Source organism: Pangasianodon hypophthalmus, chromosome 8 (assembly GCF_027358585.1).
Source record: "Pangasianodon hypophthalmus isolate fPanHyp1 chromosome 8, fPanHyp1.pri, whole genome shotgun sequence".
Taxonomy (NCBI): Eukaryota; Metazoa; Chordata; class Actinopteri; order Siluriformes; family Pangasiidae; genus Pangasianodon; species Pangasianodon hypophthalmus.
Genome location: NC_069717.1, coordinates 13,598 through 31,463, shown reverse-complemented (window position 1 = coordinate 31,463; position 17,866 = coordinate 13,598). Strand labels below are relative to the sequence as shown.

The 17,866-nt window shown below is 42.4% G+C and overlaps 1 protein-coding gene across 2 annotated transcripts; it reads left to right on the top strand.

Annotated features, from left to right (window-relative positions):
* Nucleotides 1–1,687: 1,687 nt before the first annotated feature.
* Nucleotides 1,688–16,991, top strand: ssbp3b (single stranded DNA binding protein 3b). Of its 2 annotated transcripts, XM_034306751.2 has the most exons (18): nucleotides 1,689–1,988; nucleotides 2,879–2,951; nucleotides 3,770–3,831; nucleotides 4,150–4,234; nucleotides 8,372–8,461; nucleotides 10,900–10,968; nucleotides 11,233–11,292; nucleotides 11,604–11,664; nucleotides 11,798–11,856; nucleotides 12,274–12,338; nucleotides 12,445–12,493; nucleotides 13,453–13,488; nucleotides 13,806–13,860; nucleotides 13,947–14,011; nucleotides 14,122–14,194; nucleotides 14,314–14,342; nucleotides 14,695–14,793; nucleotides 15,366–16,991. In XM_034306751.2, the coding sequence occupies exons 1-18, from the start codon at nucleotides 1,933–1,935 to the stop codon at nucleotides 15,396–15,398; spliced, it is 1,119 nt and encodes a 372-aa protein (XP_034162642.1). In that variant the 5' UTR covers nucleotides 1,689–1,932; the 3' UTR covers nucleotides 15,399–16,991. The 2 variants fall into 2 exon arrangements, with proteins under 2 accessions (XP_034162643.1, XP_034162642.1); XM_034306752.2 differs by lacking the exon at nucleotides 10,900–10,968 and having other exon boundaries at nucleotides 1,688–1,988.
* Nucleotides 16,992–17,866: the final 875 nt, after the last annotated feature.

Genomic DNA, 17,866 nt, shown 5'->3' with positions numbered 1-17,866 from the left:
GCGTAGCGCTTTATCTTAGACGTAATGATTAGCGTATAGGGTACGAGCGTAGCGCGTTATCTTAGGCGTAATGATTAGCGTATAGGGTACGAGCGTAGTGCGTTATCTTAGACGTAATGATTAGCGTACGAGCGTAGCGCGTTATCTTAGACGTAATGATTAGCGTATAGGGTACGAGTTATCTTAGACGTAATGATTAGCGTATAGGGTACGAGCGTATAGGGTACGAGCGTAGCGCGTTATCTTAGACGTAATGATTAGCGTATAGGGTACGAGTTATCTTAGACGTAATGATTAGCGTATAGGGTACGAGTTATCTTAGACGTAATGATTAGCGTATAGGGTACGAGCGTAGCGCGTTATCTTAGACGTAATGATTAGCGTATAGGGTACGAGTTATCTTAGACGTAATGATTAGCGTATAGGGTACGAGTTATCTTAGACGTAATGATTAGCGTATAGGGTACGAGCGTAGCGCGTTATCTTAGACGTAATGATTAGCGTATAGGGTACGAGTTATCTTAGACGTAATGATTAGCGTATAGGGTACGAGTTATCTTAGACGTAATGATTAGCGTATAGGGTACGTGTTATCTTAGACGTAATGATTAGCGTATAGGGTACGAGTTATCTTAGACGTAATGATTAGCGTATAGGGTACGAGTTATCTTAGACGTAATGATTAGCGTATAGGGTACGAGTTATCTTAGACGTAATGATTAGCGTATAGGGTACGAGCGTAGCGCGTTATCTTAGACGTAATGATTAGCGTATAGGGTACGAGTTATCTTAGACGTAATGATTAGCGTATAGGGTACGAGTTATCTTAGACGTAATGATTAGCGTATAGGGTACGTGTTATCTTAGACGTAATGATTAGCGTATAGGGTACGTGTTATCTTAGACGTAATGATTAGCGTATAGGGTACGAGTTATCTTAGACGTAATGATTAGCGTATAGGGTACGAGTTATCTTAGACGTAATGATTAGCGTATAGGGTACGAGTTATCTTAGACGTAATGATTAGCGTATAGGGTACGTGTTATCTTAGACGTAATGATTAGCGTATAGGGTACGAGTTATCTTAGACGTAATGATTAGCGTATAGGGTACGAGTTATCTTAGACGTAATGATTAGCGTATAGGGTACGAGTTATCTTAGACGTAATGATTAGCGTATAGGGTACGAGTTATCTTAGACGTAATGATTAGCGTATAGGGTACGAGCGTTGGTAATTATTAGTGCGTTGGTCATTAAGCTGTTATACACAGTCTCAGTATTTATCACAGTAAATTCATACAGTTTTCTACCAGAAAAATATGTGAAATATGCTGGATTTAGAAGCAGAGGAAGATGATTTGTATCCTTTTCCCACACTGGTGAATAAACATGTGTTTAAATTTAAAGTCACTGCAGGGAAAAAAACCCGTAAATATCGAACAGAGACGACAAACAAATTATATTATAATAATTCTGGGAGAAGCTTTCAGTTCTTTTCTCTTATTTCTGATTGGCCAAAGAAACTGTTGATTTTTATATATAGTAGATTCATACACACACATATAACACAACGGAATTGCGTCTGTAAATGAATTTTAAGGCCAAAAATGGCGCTTAATGTTTTTATGGTTCTTTATCTTTCTGCTTTTTAATGGCGCTTTATCTTTATTCGGATACGCGGAACATCAGCGCTGACCGTGACGGGGAGGAATTCTCGCACTCCGATTGGTCAGTGAGGGAGCCAATCAGAGGTCGAGCAGTAGTCAGCTTGGTGTGTGTGAGTGTGTGTGAGTGTGTGTGTGGTTGCTCCTGTTAGCATGTGTGGTTGTGAGGGCAGAGTTCGGGATCCTGACAGATGAATAGTTGGAAATAAGGAGGTAAAACAGGGCGACGCGGCGAGTCTCCCGTGCAGGAAAAGCCGCAGAAAACCATGTTTCCTAAAGGAAAAGGCTCCGTGGTGCCGTCCGACGGCCAGGCTCGGGAAAAGTAAGGCTTTTTCCCTCCTATTCCGCCGAGGCGCCTGCGAGCTGCTGTGTGTTTTTGTCTCTTTGCCTGTAGCCTATTGTTAGAGCTGCACACATGAAGCGCCGAGAGGAGCCGGAATCACCGACAGCACCGACGCCATTCTGCGCTTTATCGCCATTTTAACCTTTTATTCCTCACCGCCTCGGGTTCCGCCTCAATTTACACTCAATCCGGAGGAATTTTACGGGAATTGGAGACGCGATCAGCGGCGCGTGAGCGGAACCCGAGGCGGCGTTTCAGCGGTTCAGGCTCTGATGTTTGCTACAATGTAGCCGAGGTGGTGTGTGTGTGTGTGTGTGTGTGTGTGTGTGTGTGTGTGTGTAGCGCGCGCAGGGAGTGGGTCCATCTTTTGTGTTTTAGTTTTTAAAGAGCTGTGTGTGTGTGTGTGTGTGTGTGTGTGTGTGTATTAAGCATGCGTTTTACATGTGTGCATCCATCTATAGGCTGCGTGAGAGATGCCATTTACACACATATTAGAATTAATTAATTATTATTATTATTATTATTATTATTATTATTATTATTATTTATTAGAACCACTGCAGCGGTTTAATCTTCTGTGTTTTGATTAAATTGCTGAACATAAGTAATGCTCCTGCCATTGTTTTCTGGATTCCTTTACGAAAAACTTCTCTAGACATCATCATTATTATTATTATTATTATTATTATTATTATTATTATTAATAAAAACCAATATTAAAATACTCTGATAATGTTAATGGAGATTGAGCCCAATACCTGCTAATTAGCACATGGCTCCGCCTCCTAATGCTGTATTTCTCTCTGTTACGGTAATGGTAATGCGTGTGTGTGTGTGTGTGTGTGTGTGTGTGTGTGTGTGTTTTGCAGGCTCGCTCTGTATGTTTACGAGTATTTACTCCACATTGGTGCACAGAAGTCGGCTCAGACCTTCCTGTCAGAGGTGAGCTCTCTCTCTCTCTCTCTGTGTGTGTGTGTGTGTGTGTGTGTGTGTGTGTGTGTGTGTGTGTGTGTGAGGGGTGTGATGATGTATCGTGTGTTAGTGTACCGTGATACTGGATGATGAATAGCATTAACAGTGTGCTGTAGAATAAGTGTTGTGTATGTGTGTGTGTGTATGAGGGGTGTGTGTGTATGTGTGTGTGTGTGTATGAGGGGTGTGTGTATGAGGGGTGTATGAGGGGTGTGTGTGTGTATGAGGGGTGTGTATGTGTGTGTGTGTGTGTGTATGAGGGGTGTGTGTGTGTATGAGGGATGTGTGTGTGTGTGTATGTGTGTGTGTGTGTGTATGAGGGGTGTGTGTGTGTGTGTGTGTATGAGGGGTGTGTGTGTGTGTATGAGGGGTGTGTGTGTGTGTGTATGAGGGGTGTGTGTGTGTGTGTATGAGGGGTGTGTGTGTGTGTGTATGAGGGGTGTGTGTGTGTGTATGTGTGTGTGTGTGTGTGTGTGTGTGTGTGTGTGTGTGTGTGAGGGGTGTGTGTGTATGAGGGGTGTGTGTGTATGAGGGGTGTGTGTATGAGGGGTGTGTGTGTGTGTATGTATGAGGGGTGTGTGTGTGTGTGTGTGTGTGTATGTGTGTGTGTGTGTATGTGTGTGTGTGTGAGGGGTGTGTGTGTGTGAGGGGTGTGTGTGTATGAGGGGTGTGTGTGTGTGAGGGGTGTGTATGTATGAGGGGTGTGTGTGTGTGTGTATGTATGAGGGGTGTGTGTGTGTGTGTGTGTTGTTGACTTTTCACCCTGTTTTCTAATGTTTAATGTTCAGATTCGATGGGAGAAGAACATCACTCTGGGGGATCCTCCCGGGTTCCTGCACTCCTGGTGGTGGTGAGTGAGCGAGCGCGCGAGTGTGCGAGCGAGTGTGTGAGTGTGTGTGTGCGAGCTAGTGAGTGTGTGTGTGCGAGCTAGTGAGTGTGTGTGTGCGAGCTAGTGAGTGTGTGTGTGCGAGCTAGTGAGTGTGTGTGTGCGAGCTAGTGAGTGTGTGTGTGCGAGCTAGTGAGTGTGTGTGTGCGTGCGCGAGCGAGTGTGTGCGTGCGCGAGTGTGTGTGTGAGCAAGCGTGTTGGTCAGTAAACTACTTGTGTTGATGTGGTGCTGGAGTTTGATGTGTGTGTGTGTGTGTGTGTGTGTGTGTGTTTCCCCTGCAGTGTGTTTTGGGATCTGTATTGCGCCGCTCCGGAGCGGAGAGACTCGTGTGAACATTCGAGTGAAGCCAAGGCTTTTCATGACTACGTGAGTATGGGCATTTTATTTCCTCCACAGCAGCACTGCACTCGGCATCTCTACACGGTTCTACACGGTTCTACACGGTTCTACACAGTTCTACACAGTTCTACACGGTTCTACACAGTTCTACACAGTTCTACACAGTTCTACACGGTTCTACACGGTTCTACACGGTTCTGCTGTGTGGACGTGCTTCACGTATCACTGAGCAAATGGGAGCTGGTTAGCACATGTTAGCTAACTGCACCAGCTTGTGAGATTCTAGCTAGTTTGCTTACGCTAACTGTTCACTGTAGTAGTTTGTTTCCGTTACGTCCTTCATCGCAGTGAACACACACACACACACACACAGTGCCTTAGTTTAGTCATTAAAAATTTGTCATGAAGGTCAATTATAGTTTTGGTTATTTTAAGTAAAGTTCGAATTTATTTTAGACATGATTATGAGAAATGTCCTGAGGTTAGGAATTTGAACACAATGTTCTATATGTGTGTAAATTACAAAATCTGTCAGAAAAAAATTAATAGAAAATAATAATAAATTGAAAAAAAAAATCTGTCATACATGTAATTATGTCCAAAAGGGGTGTCAGGTTTTTTTTTTTTTTTTTTAACATCTGGAGTGTTTGTGAATTTAAAGTCATTTTAAATCTTTAGTCAGATGTGATGCTGTGCTGCTGTGTGTGAGAGTGAGTGTGTGAGTGAGTGTGTGTGTGAGTGAGTGTGTGTGTGAGTGAGTGTGTGTGTGAGTGAGTGTGTGTGTGAGTGAGTGTGAGTGAGTGAGTGTGAGTGAGTGTGAGTGAGTGTGAGTGAGTGTGTGTGTGAGTGTGTGTGTGTGAGTGTGTGTGTGAGTGTGTGAGTGTGAGTGTGTGAGTGTGAGTGTGTGAGTGTGAGTGTGTGAGTGTGAGTGTGTGAGTGTGAGTGTGTGTGTGTGAGTGTGTGTGTGTGAGTGTGTAGGCATGTGGTGATAATCAGTTATACAGTAATCATGATACTGTTACCGTAAGGTGTTATTATATCGCTTGGCTGGTGAGTGTGTGTGTGAGTGTGAGTGTGTGTGTGAGTGTGTGTGTGAGTGTGTGTGTGAGTGTGTGTGTGTGTGAGTGAGTGAGTGTGTGTGTGTGAGTGAGTGTGTGTGTGTGAGAGTGCGCGTGCGTGAGTGAGTGTGCGTGTGCGTGCGTGAGTGAGTGTGCGTGTGTGTGAGTGAGTGTGTGAGTGAGTGTGTGAGTGAGTGTGTGAGTGAGTGTGTGAGTGTGTGTGTGAGTGAGTGAGTGAGTGAGTGAGTGAGTGAGCGTGTGTGTGCATGTGTGTGAGTGAGTGAGTGAGTGAGTGTGAGTGTGTGAGTGAGTGTGTGAGTGAGTGAGTGAGTGAGTGAGCGTGTGTGTGCATGTGAGTGAGTGAGTGAGTGAGTGAGTGTGAGTGAGTGTGTGAGTGTGTGAGTGAGTGAGTGTGTGTGTGTGTGAGTGTGAGTGAGTGAGTGAGTGAGTGAGTGAGTGAGTGTGTGTGTGTGTGAGTGTGAGTGAGTGAGTGTGTGAGTGAGTGTGTGAGTGAGTGTGTGTGTGAGTGTGTGTGTGAGTGAGTGTGTGAGTGAGTGTGTGAGTGAGTGAGTGTGTGTGTGAGTGTGTGAGTGTGTGAGTGAGTGAGTGAGTGAGTGAGTGAGTGAGTGAGTGAGTGAGTGTGTGAGTGTGTGAGTGTGAGTGAGTGTGTGTGTGAGTGTGTGTGTGAGTGAGTGTGTGAGTGTGTGAGTGTGAGTGAGTGTGTGTGTGAGTGTGTGAGTGAGTGAGTGAGTGTGTGTGTGAGTGTGTGAGTGAGTGAGTGAGTGTGTGTGTGTGTAGGCATGTGGTGATAATCAGTTATACAGTAATCATGATACTGTTACCGTAAGGTGTTATTATATCGCTTGGCTGGTGTGTGTGTTATTCTGTAGTTTTTGTAAGTTTCAGTATCGTGTGCATTTCAGTATGAAGTTTAATTCTATAATTCTGTTCAGCAGATTTTATTGAAACTTTGAGGACATTTTTTTCATAAACAGAAGTAAACGGTGTTAAAATTATCTGATGGTAAACGGAATATCAAATCAATCCATATCGGCCTCACTCGTGTTTATTTTGCTCAAATCCCAAATCTGTCACCTCATTAGCGCAGTGTCTGTGAGATGTTCCAGAAAGTCTATAAAAACAAGGAAATGAACTTAAATGCGTTTATGCAAATGAGATTGATTTGTGTTGGAAGAGCTGCAGAGCAGATTTACCTCAAGCGTGTGGCTAACACCTGACCCGACTCGGAACTCTGACTCGGATGTCAGAATGGGATCTTGAACTCAATTCATGAGAGTGGTTTTAATTACAGATGTGACTGAGCAGGAATTAGATGTGTGAGTTGCTTGCATTGATGCAGAATGTGTTTTTCTTCACACTGATAATCTGCTCTTTATGTGATTTGGACAGTTAGCAGATTATACACACACACTGTATAAACACCCGCGATAAAGATGGCCTTGTTTTCAGGCCCGTAATCAGGTTATTCAGTGCTTGTACACTGTTAATCAGATAAGACTGACCAGCTCAGAGTGCGACGATGTTTCGTCACATCCATAAAATAGCCAAATGACTATTTACTAGCATGTTATAAAAAATGTGAAAGGAAATGAGAATTTTCTTCTTCGCTGGTTTGTTGGTGAGCTTCAGAGCGACTGTAGAGCTGCGGCGTGATGGATTAATATAAAAATGTGACCATTAAGTTGTTTGTGTAGAGGCAGAGTTTCACTCGGTCACTTTACTGAAGTGCGCAATAACATGCTCAATGTGAGATTTTTTTGTTAAAAAATTTGTGTGTGTGAGAGAGAGAGAGAGAGAGAGAGAGAAATTGCACGTAAGTCCTAATAATTGTAAAGTCTGCACAGCCGACGGTGACGTGACCAGATCCCTCTGTGATGTTCATTATCATCTCCAGCTTGATTTGCATGGGGGGTGGGGGGGGGGGTGTAGACTGGGTGCATTGTGGGGTCGCGGAGTTGATTTTATTTAGAGGATCAGAATAGGCTCTGTGTCGTGCTCGGCTTTTGTTCCTGTCTGCATCTCGTGTTCAGGCTCGGCTGTTTACTGGGGGAGGAAAGGAGTGGGGGGAGGGGGGCAGTAGGGGGAGGGGGAAGGCTGTGGTGGCTGTAGTCTCTTTAAAGTGAAATGTGTTACCTTCAGGCTTTTCCCCCTGGGAGAGGCCCCTCTGGGGAAACAGTGGGCGGGGCAAGGAGTGATTGATGGCTGTCAGGAAGCCACAGAAACGCAGACTGAGGGGGGAGACACAGACTTAACGTTACAGTTAAGGGGTGTGTATGTGTGTGTGTGTGTGTGTGTGTGTGTGTGTGTGTGTGTGTGGTGGTTCATCAAGTGTTCAACTGCAGCCAAAAATTGCAATGAACATGAACCAAAAGTGAGGATTAGCCCAAATGAACCTAGGTGACTTGAACCTGTAGTGTGTGTGTGTGTGTGTGTGTGTGTGTGTGTGTGTGTGTGTGTGTTAGCCATGGCTGTTGTTATCATTCTCTTGCTACGGTATTTCACACTGCTCTCCCACAGTCCACACACACACACACACACACATACATATATACACACACACACTCTCTCCCCACTGTGGGAGGAGACTGGAATGGTAACCATGACTACAGCAAAGCCCAATGCATCATCATCAGAATAAAAACAGTAAAACTAGCCCTGCCCACAAGTACCACTAGTTCCTGTTTGTGCTCTAACAGCTTGAACCCTTTGTCCAGTAGCACAGTTACAGTTTCTGGTACTGAAGTTTCCTGAACTGTGTGCAGTGGGAAAAGGACTGAGGCCGTATCAACAACAACAACAACAACAACAATAATAATAATAATAATAGTAGTAGTAGTAGTAATAATAATAATAGGTTTCTATCATGTTTTGATGAAGTGTGTAGGTTTGTGTAGGTGCATGTGTGTGAGTTAGGATATGCTAAATTTTACACACAATGCTAAAATATCTCCATTCTCCAACTTAAGGAGAATTTTAACCCACACAGAACACGTCTCAACTGATCCAGTACTTTCAGGTTAAAGGGACACTGTGGACTTTTACTTTTGGCCAAATTATTAATTATTAAATGACTGTGTGTTTGCAGAGTGCTGCTGCAGCTCCGAGCCCTGTGATGGGGAACATGCCCCCCGGGGACGGCATGCCTGGTGGTCCAATGCCCCCCGGATTCTTCCAGGTACCACATGTTCCCCATAATCACACTCCATTTTCTCTTCAGTTTACACACACACACACACACTCTGTCCTGTGCAAGTGTGAAGCTGTAATGCTGACTGTGCAGATTTTTAGCGCTGTATAAACACTGAAGCTCTGCTTTGCTTTAAAGTCACCTGAAACTGAATTTCAGCAGATGATCAAAGTGTGAAAATTTGTCCCTGCAGTGGTTTTGTATTGGTGTATTAATGGTTTGTATTCAGTATTAACTACATGTACACAGCAATATTTAAATTTAACAAATATTTATTTTTAACTCTGATCTCACCTAAAGACTGATCTAGAGATGTGCATTGTGACTGGGATCTCGCAGGACTCAACTACGAAGTGCTTGGCTGTTTTACTCTCATGTGGACAGTGGATTAAATTTTAAATCGACTCTGGTATAAATTACTATTCGGTTTATTTTGGATTTTCCCTCATTTTCTCTAAAGTTTGTTCTTGGCCACTTCCTACCCACCAGCCAGCTCTCCTCTATCAAACACCAGCTACCACCAGAGGAGGGTGAAGGCTTTTATGTTAAAGCTTCAATTTATTTTGACAGATATAACCAACTTAAGTTCACTAAATGTAGGTGACGGTGGTGTAGGTGATGGAGGTGAAGGTGGTGTTGGTACACATGAGTATTTAATGCTTTCAATTTTACAGTTGGGACTCATGGACCAGGTTGAAAAAAATGAAATGATGATAAAGGTGAAGCCTTGTGAAGTTCCTTGAGGCCCTGTGAAGCTCCATGAAGCTCCTTGATGCCCTGTGAGGTTTAGTGAAGCTCTGTGACGTGCCATTTGCCATTTCTGGTTGAGAGTACGTTGTGTGCATTTTAGACTGCTGCATCTGCCTGGATCTTTTTTTTTTTTCTGTGTTTGTATATGTTGATGTTTTGTATTTTTATTTTCTGTTTTTCGTCCCTTTGTCCGCTGGTTGCCGGTTGTGGCCCAATCTTGAGTGTCAGGTCCCCAAGGCCTTGATCCACCATGCAGGATGTGTGTCCTCCTGCTCGCCATGGACTATGGTGTGTCTGTTACTTTCATCGATGGCGACGAGTTTGTATGATGATTCTGAGTGGTGTCAGGACTGCTCAGCGCTCTGCGCAGTAACGTCTGTGCGTTGCGAGCACTGTTGCCCGGTGGTATTGCGGCTGTACAGGCTGTGTGGGACATACCCATGTAGGCCTTCAGTGGGACTATGAGCAGCTACATCGCTGAAATTAGATCCTGGCAGATTTTGGAGGACTCTGTTTTAGTTAGTGTTTTTTTTTCATTGTAAAGTGAGAAAGGCGCTATATAAGTTAAACTTATTATTATTATTATTATTATTATTATTATTACTATGAAGCTTCATGAAGCTTCATGACGCACTGTGAAGCTCCTAGAAGCACTATGAAGTTTGAAGCTCCATGAAGATCCTTGAAGCACCTTGAAGCCCAGTGAAGCTCTGTGAAGCCCAGTGAATCCCCATCAAGCTTTGTGAAGCTCCATAAAGATTCTTGAAGCCCAGTGAAGCCCTATGAAGCTCCATTTAGCTCTGTGAAACTCTGTAAAGCTCCGTGAAGTTCCTTGAAGCAACATGAAGCTCAGTGAAGCCCCATCAAGCTGTGCAAAGTGCCATGAAGCCCTGTCAAGCTCCGGGAAGCCCTGTCAAGCTCCCTGATGCTCCCTGAAGCCCTGTGAAGCTCCATGAAGCCCTGTCAAGCTCCCTGAAGCTCCCTGAAGCCCTGTGAAGCTCCATGAAGCCCTGTGAAGCTCCCTGAAGCCCTGTGAAGCTATGTGAAGTTATACTGTGTGATTTAAGATACAGGTCATTACAGCAGCCACAAAGAAGTTTTAAATTTTAAAGATTAAGAGCTTGTGTGTGTGTTCCTGTGTTTCTGTCTGGAAGCCTGCTGCACAGTGATGTTTTGACTCTGCCCCCTAGTGTACAGAGACATTAATCCTCCGTACACACAGACGTGTTAACACGTGTTACTGTGTTACCAAATCTAAAAGCCAGTGAGGTTCAGCATTACAGTGCAGGTTTGTCAGGCGAATGGGGCGGGGTCTGTAAGAAGGGGTGGAGTCTGAAAGATTTCTAATTTATATAATAATAGAATGTGGATAGAATGTGATTTATTGATGAAGTGTTTGTGGAAAAATTACATTTTTATTGTTAAAGTGTCATTACTGTGTACAGAAACGTGTTGGAGTGTTTATATAAAATCAGTTCTGGGTGACTTTAATCTTGCTGCTGTGTTTTTGCTTCGATGTTTCATTTTTCCTGCTGCTTTCTGTTTTCTCTTTTCCCCGTTTGCCTAAATTGCCTAATGCCCCCCCCCCCCCCCCCGTCTCTCTGTCTGTCGGCCTTTCTCTCTGTAACTCTCTCTCTCTCTCTCTCTCTCTCTCTCTCTCTCTCTCTCTCTCTCAGGGCCCCCCCGGCTCGCAGTCCTCTCCTCACGCTCAGCCTCCTAACAGCATGATGGGACCTCATGGCCAGGTAGCTCCTCCCTGCACACTTCCTCCTCCCTCTTGCTCTCTTTTTTGCGTACTTGTTCTGCTCTCTTGCTCTCTCTCTCTCTCTCTCTCCCCTCTCAGTTTTCTGAAAGCAGAGCAGTGTCAGATATTAAAATGAGCATTTGATCCTCCACATACTCTAAACACGACAATGCTTTCAGGAAATTGTCTTTCCCATTTGTGATGTGAAGTTTTTTCTGTGTGGTGTTTAAAGGACTGAGCTCTAACGTGCGTTGTTCTGTTATAGCCATTCATGTCTCCTCGTTTTGGTGGAGGACCGAGACCCCCGATCAGAATGGGCAACCAGGTGAGCTCATGGACCCATTTATTACACACTTATTACAGACATATTATTTATTACAAATGTTGTGTAACAGATGACACACCTGAACATAATCCTAATATTATCATCATATTATAACGTCACCACAGTATTAATAATTGTATTATAAATTTATCCAGATATTAATAACCCATTTATAATATCACAATATTAATCAGTATCAATGTGGGAAATATTTTCAGTTTTAGAGTTTGTTTTCAGTGTCTTTCATTTCTGTTCATTTCCTTTTTTACAAATTCAAAATTGAACGAATAATGTGTCGATTCCTCCTGCAGCCTCCAGGTGGTGTCCCGGCAGCTCAGCCTATGCTCCCTAACATGGACCCCCGCCTTCAGGGTGAGCGCGTGCGCACGCACACACACTAAAGGATTTTTTTTTAACATCAGAGAGTTTTCTGATATAAAGAAGGCGCTTGAGTGATTTTTTTCTTTTCTGTTGTTTTTAAAAAAATTTTATTGTTTATTTTTAGGACCGATGCAAAGGATGAATGTTCCCAGAGGAATGGGACCTATGGGCCCTGGACCCCAGGTAACAGCACCACAGCCTCTTGAAGCCTGGTTGGTTTCCTACCCCCTTCCCCTGACACCTATCCCCTGACACCTATCCCCTGACACCTATCCCCTGACACCAATCCCCTGACACCTATCCCCTGACACCACAGCCAAAAACACCATCACAAAATCAGTCATTATCAGTTTACTGTGGACATGTTCTAAACCACACACCATACTTCAGGCCCTTCTATAGGCCCACTGTGCACATACACAGTGCAGGGAGCTGTGCGTATTGTGTATGAAACATCAGTATGGTTCTCAAAACACAGTTGTAGTGAATGTGTGTTTTAAGACAGTGAGTGTTGTGTCAAATACCTGCCTCAGGCAAGTGATGCAGTGTTCGCTTTCTGCTCAGTATTTCTTTTAAATACGGTGTAAATTTCTCCTGCAGAATTTTGGAGGTGGGATGAGACCCCCACACAACTCGATGGGTCCGGGAATGCCGGGGGTCGCTATGTAAGGAAACTGGATTTTGTTTGTCAGTCTCCTCATGGTTTAACATTTATTACCAAATGTCTGAATCACAGCGATCCTCTTTCACATTCACGATGTTGTGTTTCAGGGGTCCGGGGAACGGCAGACCACCCTGGCCGAATCCCAATGCTAACAACGTGAGTCCGCTTCCTCTTTCACTTAAACACACATGCCAAGCGTTAGTATTAAATATCAGTAAAAAACATTTAATTCCAGACATTATAAGAAGTATCTCAGCTTTAAGCCTGATGATATTGTAATAAATTACAGAAAGATTGTTGAGAATCAGTACCTCAAGTCAAGTGGGTTTTTATTGTCATTCCTCTATATAGCTGGTATAAATCAGAATGAAATGTCATTTCTATGAGACCATGGTGCAACACATAACATTGCAGTAGTACAGTACACAAGACTACATAAAGTTAAAATACAATACAGTGTGAGAGAAGTGGAAGACAAGTGCACAGATCAATGAGTACATAGGACAATAGATACATAGTGCAATGACAACAGAGCAGTGTTGTGTGGGAAAGCTACTGCAGTCATGTAACTCTAATGTTATTTATGACAACATGGATCTGATTAGATATTAAAATCAAAATCCATTTCTCTGACACTAAATACATTTGTAGCATCTTAAGAAAAACTAATTCTTAACAAATTAAGTTTACTGTTCCATTCGACTTACCTCAGAAGTGGTAATTTGGAGGTCAGAATTACTTCATTTTCGACCTTGGTGCCATTCCACATAAAGTGTGGTGGGAAAAAAAAAAAAAAAGAACATGGACGCCTTAATGTCTGTGTTTTGTTAGCAACAAGCTAGCCAGCTACCTGTGCTGAGTGACCTATATTTTCCTCCTCAGAACAGTGAAGTGTAGTGTCATTGTTAAAGCTTTAACATGTGAATATCTCTGTATGCTGATTTATCTAAAGCTAATGGGTGTGTATATACAGTATAACTCATTAAACATAAGAAGTGCTGCTGTGTTTCTTTGGCTTTTCCTCAGTTGGGAGGTTGGGAATTACAAGTTATGACCTCTAATTGAACACAGCATAAGAGTGTGTGTGTGTGTGTGTGTGTGTGTGTTGCTCTCAGATGCCGTACTCCTCACCGTCTCCTGGTGCATATGGGGTAAGTAAAGCCCTGTTGCCCTTTGTTAGTGACTATCACACACTTCACTCAGGATTTAACTCCAGGAGCCAGAAGTTCACTGTAATATTTTAATATGTATTTCGTTGATTTGCCCTTTTATCTTAATGGACTTGTAATCATTGAGGTAAAGAAACATTTCAGCCAAACCTGTCCCTTTATCCCAAATAAATAGGACTTGTGTTCAGTATCTAATGTGTCTAATTGAAGCTATTTTTATACACACTTTATTTTAGCTAAATTTGTTCAGGATCAGGATGTTGTGGATGTGAATCGGAACTTTGTGCTGTTTTCTGTAGGGTCCTCAGGGAGGTGGACCCCCAGGAACCCCAGGAATTGTCCCAAGCCCTGCAGGTGTTTTTCAACTTCACTAAACACTTAGACACTAATTAGCTAGAAACAGGAACAATATGTTAACGTGTCATGTCTCCTTCTTTCAGACTCCAACAATTCGAGTGAAAACTTGTACACCATGATGAATTCAGGTGGAGGAGGGAGAACTAATGTAAGGACAGAAAGACTGCACAGTGTAGAATTTTCTTGTACTGTGTGTGTGTGTGTGTGTGTGTGTGTATTTACACTGCCACTATCTTAATGTGTCCTGCTTTTGTGTAGTTTCCCATTGGTCCGGGTTCAGAGGGCCCCCTAGGGGCAATGGCTGGAATGGACCCCATGCATATGAACGGGGGTAAAATCACTTCATCATTTCATCTCTACATTTTTTTTTTTTTACAGTTTATAGTGGGTATTTTAAACACAAGACACTGATACAGTCCACTTAACATGAGTTTTCATTCAATACTTTAGGATCTGGAGACTTGGATGGACTCCCAAAGGTGATTTTCTTTCAAGTATTAATATTAACCATAAAGCGTATTTAGATCTGTGTCTCTGACTGATAAATGATATTTCATTAATATAGTATTGACAATTTTGCCAGCTATGGAATTAGCAAATTTTTTAAAATAAAATAAATATCTATTATTGGGATGTGACTAATACTGGTGTAGATGTTTAACTTAAGAAATGATTGAGGACTTTTGGAGAATATCTTTTACTCCACAAACATCACTGTCATCATCATTGATCATGAAATGATTAATTGCAGTGATTAATGGTTTATTGTGTTACTGTAGAGACATTGATGAACAATAACAGTCATCTGACTAAATGAATCTTTCTGTACAGAATTCACCCAATAACATGAGCAACATGAGTAACAACCTGGGAACCCCGAGAGACGATGATACCGGAGGCAGTTACCTTCACTCCTTCCAGAATGAGAATGTGAGTGTCATCTGTCTCACCCTCAGTCTGATTACACTTTGGACCTTTAAACTCTTTACACATTAGTACTCTTTTTGTTTGTAATTTGTAATCTTTACAAATTACACATCAGAACTTTAAACCTTCAGTCTGCTTACATACCAGACCTTTAAAGCGTCAGTCTGATTATGAATCAGACATTTAAATTCAGTCTGGTTACACATCATACCATGAGACCCTCAGTCTAATTGCACATCGGACATTTAAACGCTCAGTCAGATAGGCTCTATAAGCCCGAAGGCTGATTACAGAAAGTTCTTGATGGTCAAGCTGAAATCATTTGTAACTGTATTCCACTAAATAGTTCATCTGTAAGCTTGTGAACTGACAATGCCTGGATGTGTTATCCAATGGAAAACGGGAGGGCGGGGCTGAGCTCTCTTCCTGATGATGAAGTAGCACTCACTTGGAAGCTATGTTGCAGTTTTCTAAAATGTTTCTTGTTTATAGTTGCACAATATGAAACTAATGTGGAATGTTTACTGACATCAACAGAGTGTTTAATCAGTGTCTCTCTGTCACTCCCTCCACAGCAATACTCTCCCTCCATGACCATGAGTGTGTGATGTGTGATCTTTTGGAAGCCTCTTAGTTGGCCGTCCATTACAGAAACATGGAGAAACATGTACAGGATTTTCTGGCCATGCAACTGCCTCTGCTTCACCTCTGGTCTCCTGCAATATCACATTTTCATTTATTTCTTTTTATGATAAATGCCACCTCCCTGTACCCCTCCCCCCTCTTCACCCACACCCACCCCTAACCTAATCCATGTGACACGAACCAGCGGGGGCCGTCCTTGTTTTAATTCAGTCATTTTCTCCTGCAAGGCCAACTTTGTTTAAAAAATTAAAACAAAAAAACAAAAAAAACAAAAAAAAGGAGCATCATTCATGGTCCACTGGATGTGTAGCCGCTAAAACCTCAGAGGAACAGGATCATGTCCACCTTCATCTTCAGCATGGTTTACGTGTTCCACACTGACACTGAACTCTTCATACGTGGCCTTGACCTCTGCCTGCATTTTGTTGCCTTTTCTTCAGTTTTTTCTTTCAGCACATCATAATGAGAGACCTCGGCCTCTCTTCAGTGTAAAGCTCAACATTCTATTAATTCTTTACACTCTTTTTTTTTTTTTTGTTTGTTTGTTTTAATTTTTTTTTTTTAAGTATTACACATCACTGCTTTTGAAGACTAACTGCGCTGACTGCTCCCACAGCGGGGAGCTTTTTTTCCTGCACTGATCCCCCTTACATCAGCTGCTGTCTCGAGCCTTTCCCACGACTCTGAGTAATAAATAAGCCACCGGTCTGATCGGAGACAAACGCAAACTACCTATGAGTGAAAGACTCTGAGAAAAGTCCAAGTTTTCGCCTCTGTCTGTCCCACTGATGTGTTCGGCCGTTGTAGCATCGATTCCTTGTAATGCTGAATTTGTGATGTACCCATGTCATATTATTTTTGGTTTTTATTTTTTTAATCACTACCATGTGCCTCAATTGTTTTATTTTGAAATTTGGGTCTGTTAAAGGTTCCTAAAGGCCTGTTGTAGCTTCACTCCTGCCGAAGGTGCTCACGTGAAACAGCCCCACTTGTGACTTTTCATATTTTGCAGATTTTTATGTTATGCTTTGTCAGAGGGGCGCCAGACTCACTCATAGTACAGATAGAATCGTAAGTTATTCTATTTATACAAACCTTTTGGTAATGCTTCTTCATTTAGGAAGTTGTTTTACACTGCTTTTGTTAGCTTGTACATCATACTTTGGGCAAAAATGCTTGTTTATATATTGACAACTAAATTATTTGGCTCCTTTCTGTGTGTCCTGGTCTTGTATTTTCATGGATTTGTGCATATTTTCATGGAAGGCATGTGCTGATAATCAGTTATAGTTTGCTTGTACAATAATACGGACATTTCAAAATTACACATGCTGTGTTCATGTGAGGAGGCTGCACTCCTCAGAGAAAGCTTCTTAATTCTGATTACTGGACGAGAGTTCAGTAAAAGTAAAAATGTGGTGGAGAGAACGGTTGCTTTGACTCAATCTGTCAGCAGTTTTTTTTTTAAGGAATCCAGTCTGCAGATGATGTGTACTGCGATTAAAGGTCAGGTTGATATTGTGATAATAAAACGTAATATTGACACCTGCCTTTAATCGGAATGGCTTGAGTGATGTTTTGGCACGTCAGGACCACCTACTATACATGTCACTGTGGGTGTATAATTACTGATTGTAGTTCAGCTGTTGTGCTGCATAAAGTATTGTCACCTCAACAACCAGTAGAGAGAGGGGCCTTCACAGGACAAGTAATGAGCAGATATGATTTAGGTATGGGTTTATTCACAGTAAAATACAGTACTTTTAACAGTAGATACTGTCACAAAGCAGCTTTGTAAATTTAGATCACTAATGAGCAAGCCAGAGTTGACAGCCTGGGGGAGGAAAATCTCCCTGAGATGACATGGGGAAGAAACCTTGAGAGGAACCAGACTCAAAAGTGAACCCATCCTCTTCTGGGGAGAACGGATTATATATCTGGTGTCACCCAGATATATGCAGTATAGATGTATGTTTAGATAGATAGAAGTGTATGCCATCATATATCTGTAGTATGTACATGTGGTACCATACACAGCAGCAGAGATTGAGTCACAAGACGCTCCAAGAAGGAGTATCAGGATTAGACACTAATATCACATCATGCAGCGGAGTACACATACAGCTTGAGAGAGAGACAGAACAGATTATTAGGTATCCTCTTGTACTGTAGTGGCTTAAAAGGATGGTCAGAAGGTAACAGACATGAGGGCGTCCTGGTACATAAAGCAGCCAGCCACGGTGGCTGTTGACAGCTGGGGATCGGCGACAGCATCTAAACATCCCAGTTCAGCCCAACACTCTATGCCCGTGAACGGTCCAGACCTGCTCCTTTACCTAAGAAAAAGCTATTCACAAAAGGCTTGAATAAACAAATGGTTTAGGCTAGTTTTTTTTTTTTTTTTTTTTTTTTTTTTTTTTTTTTTTTTGAT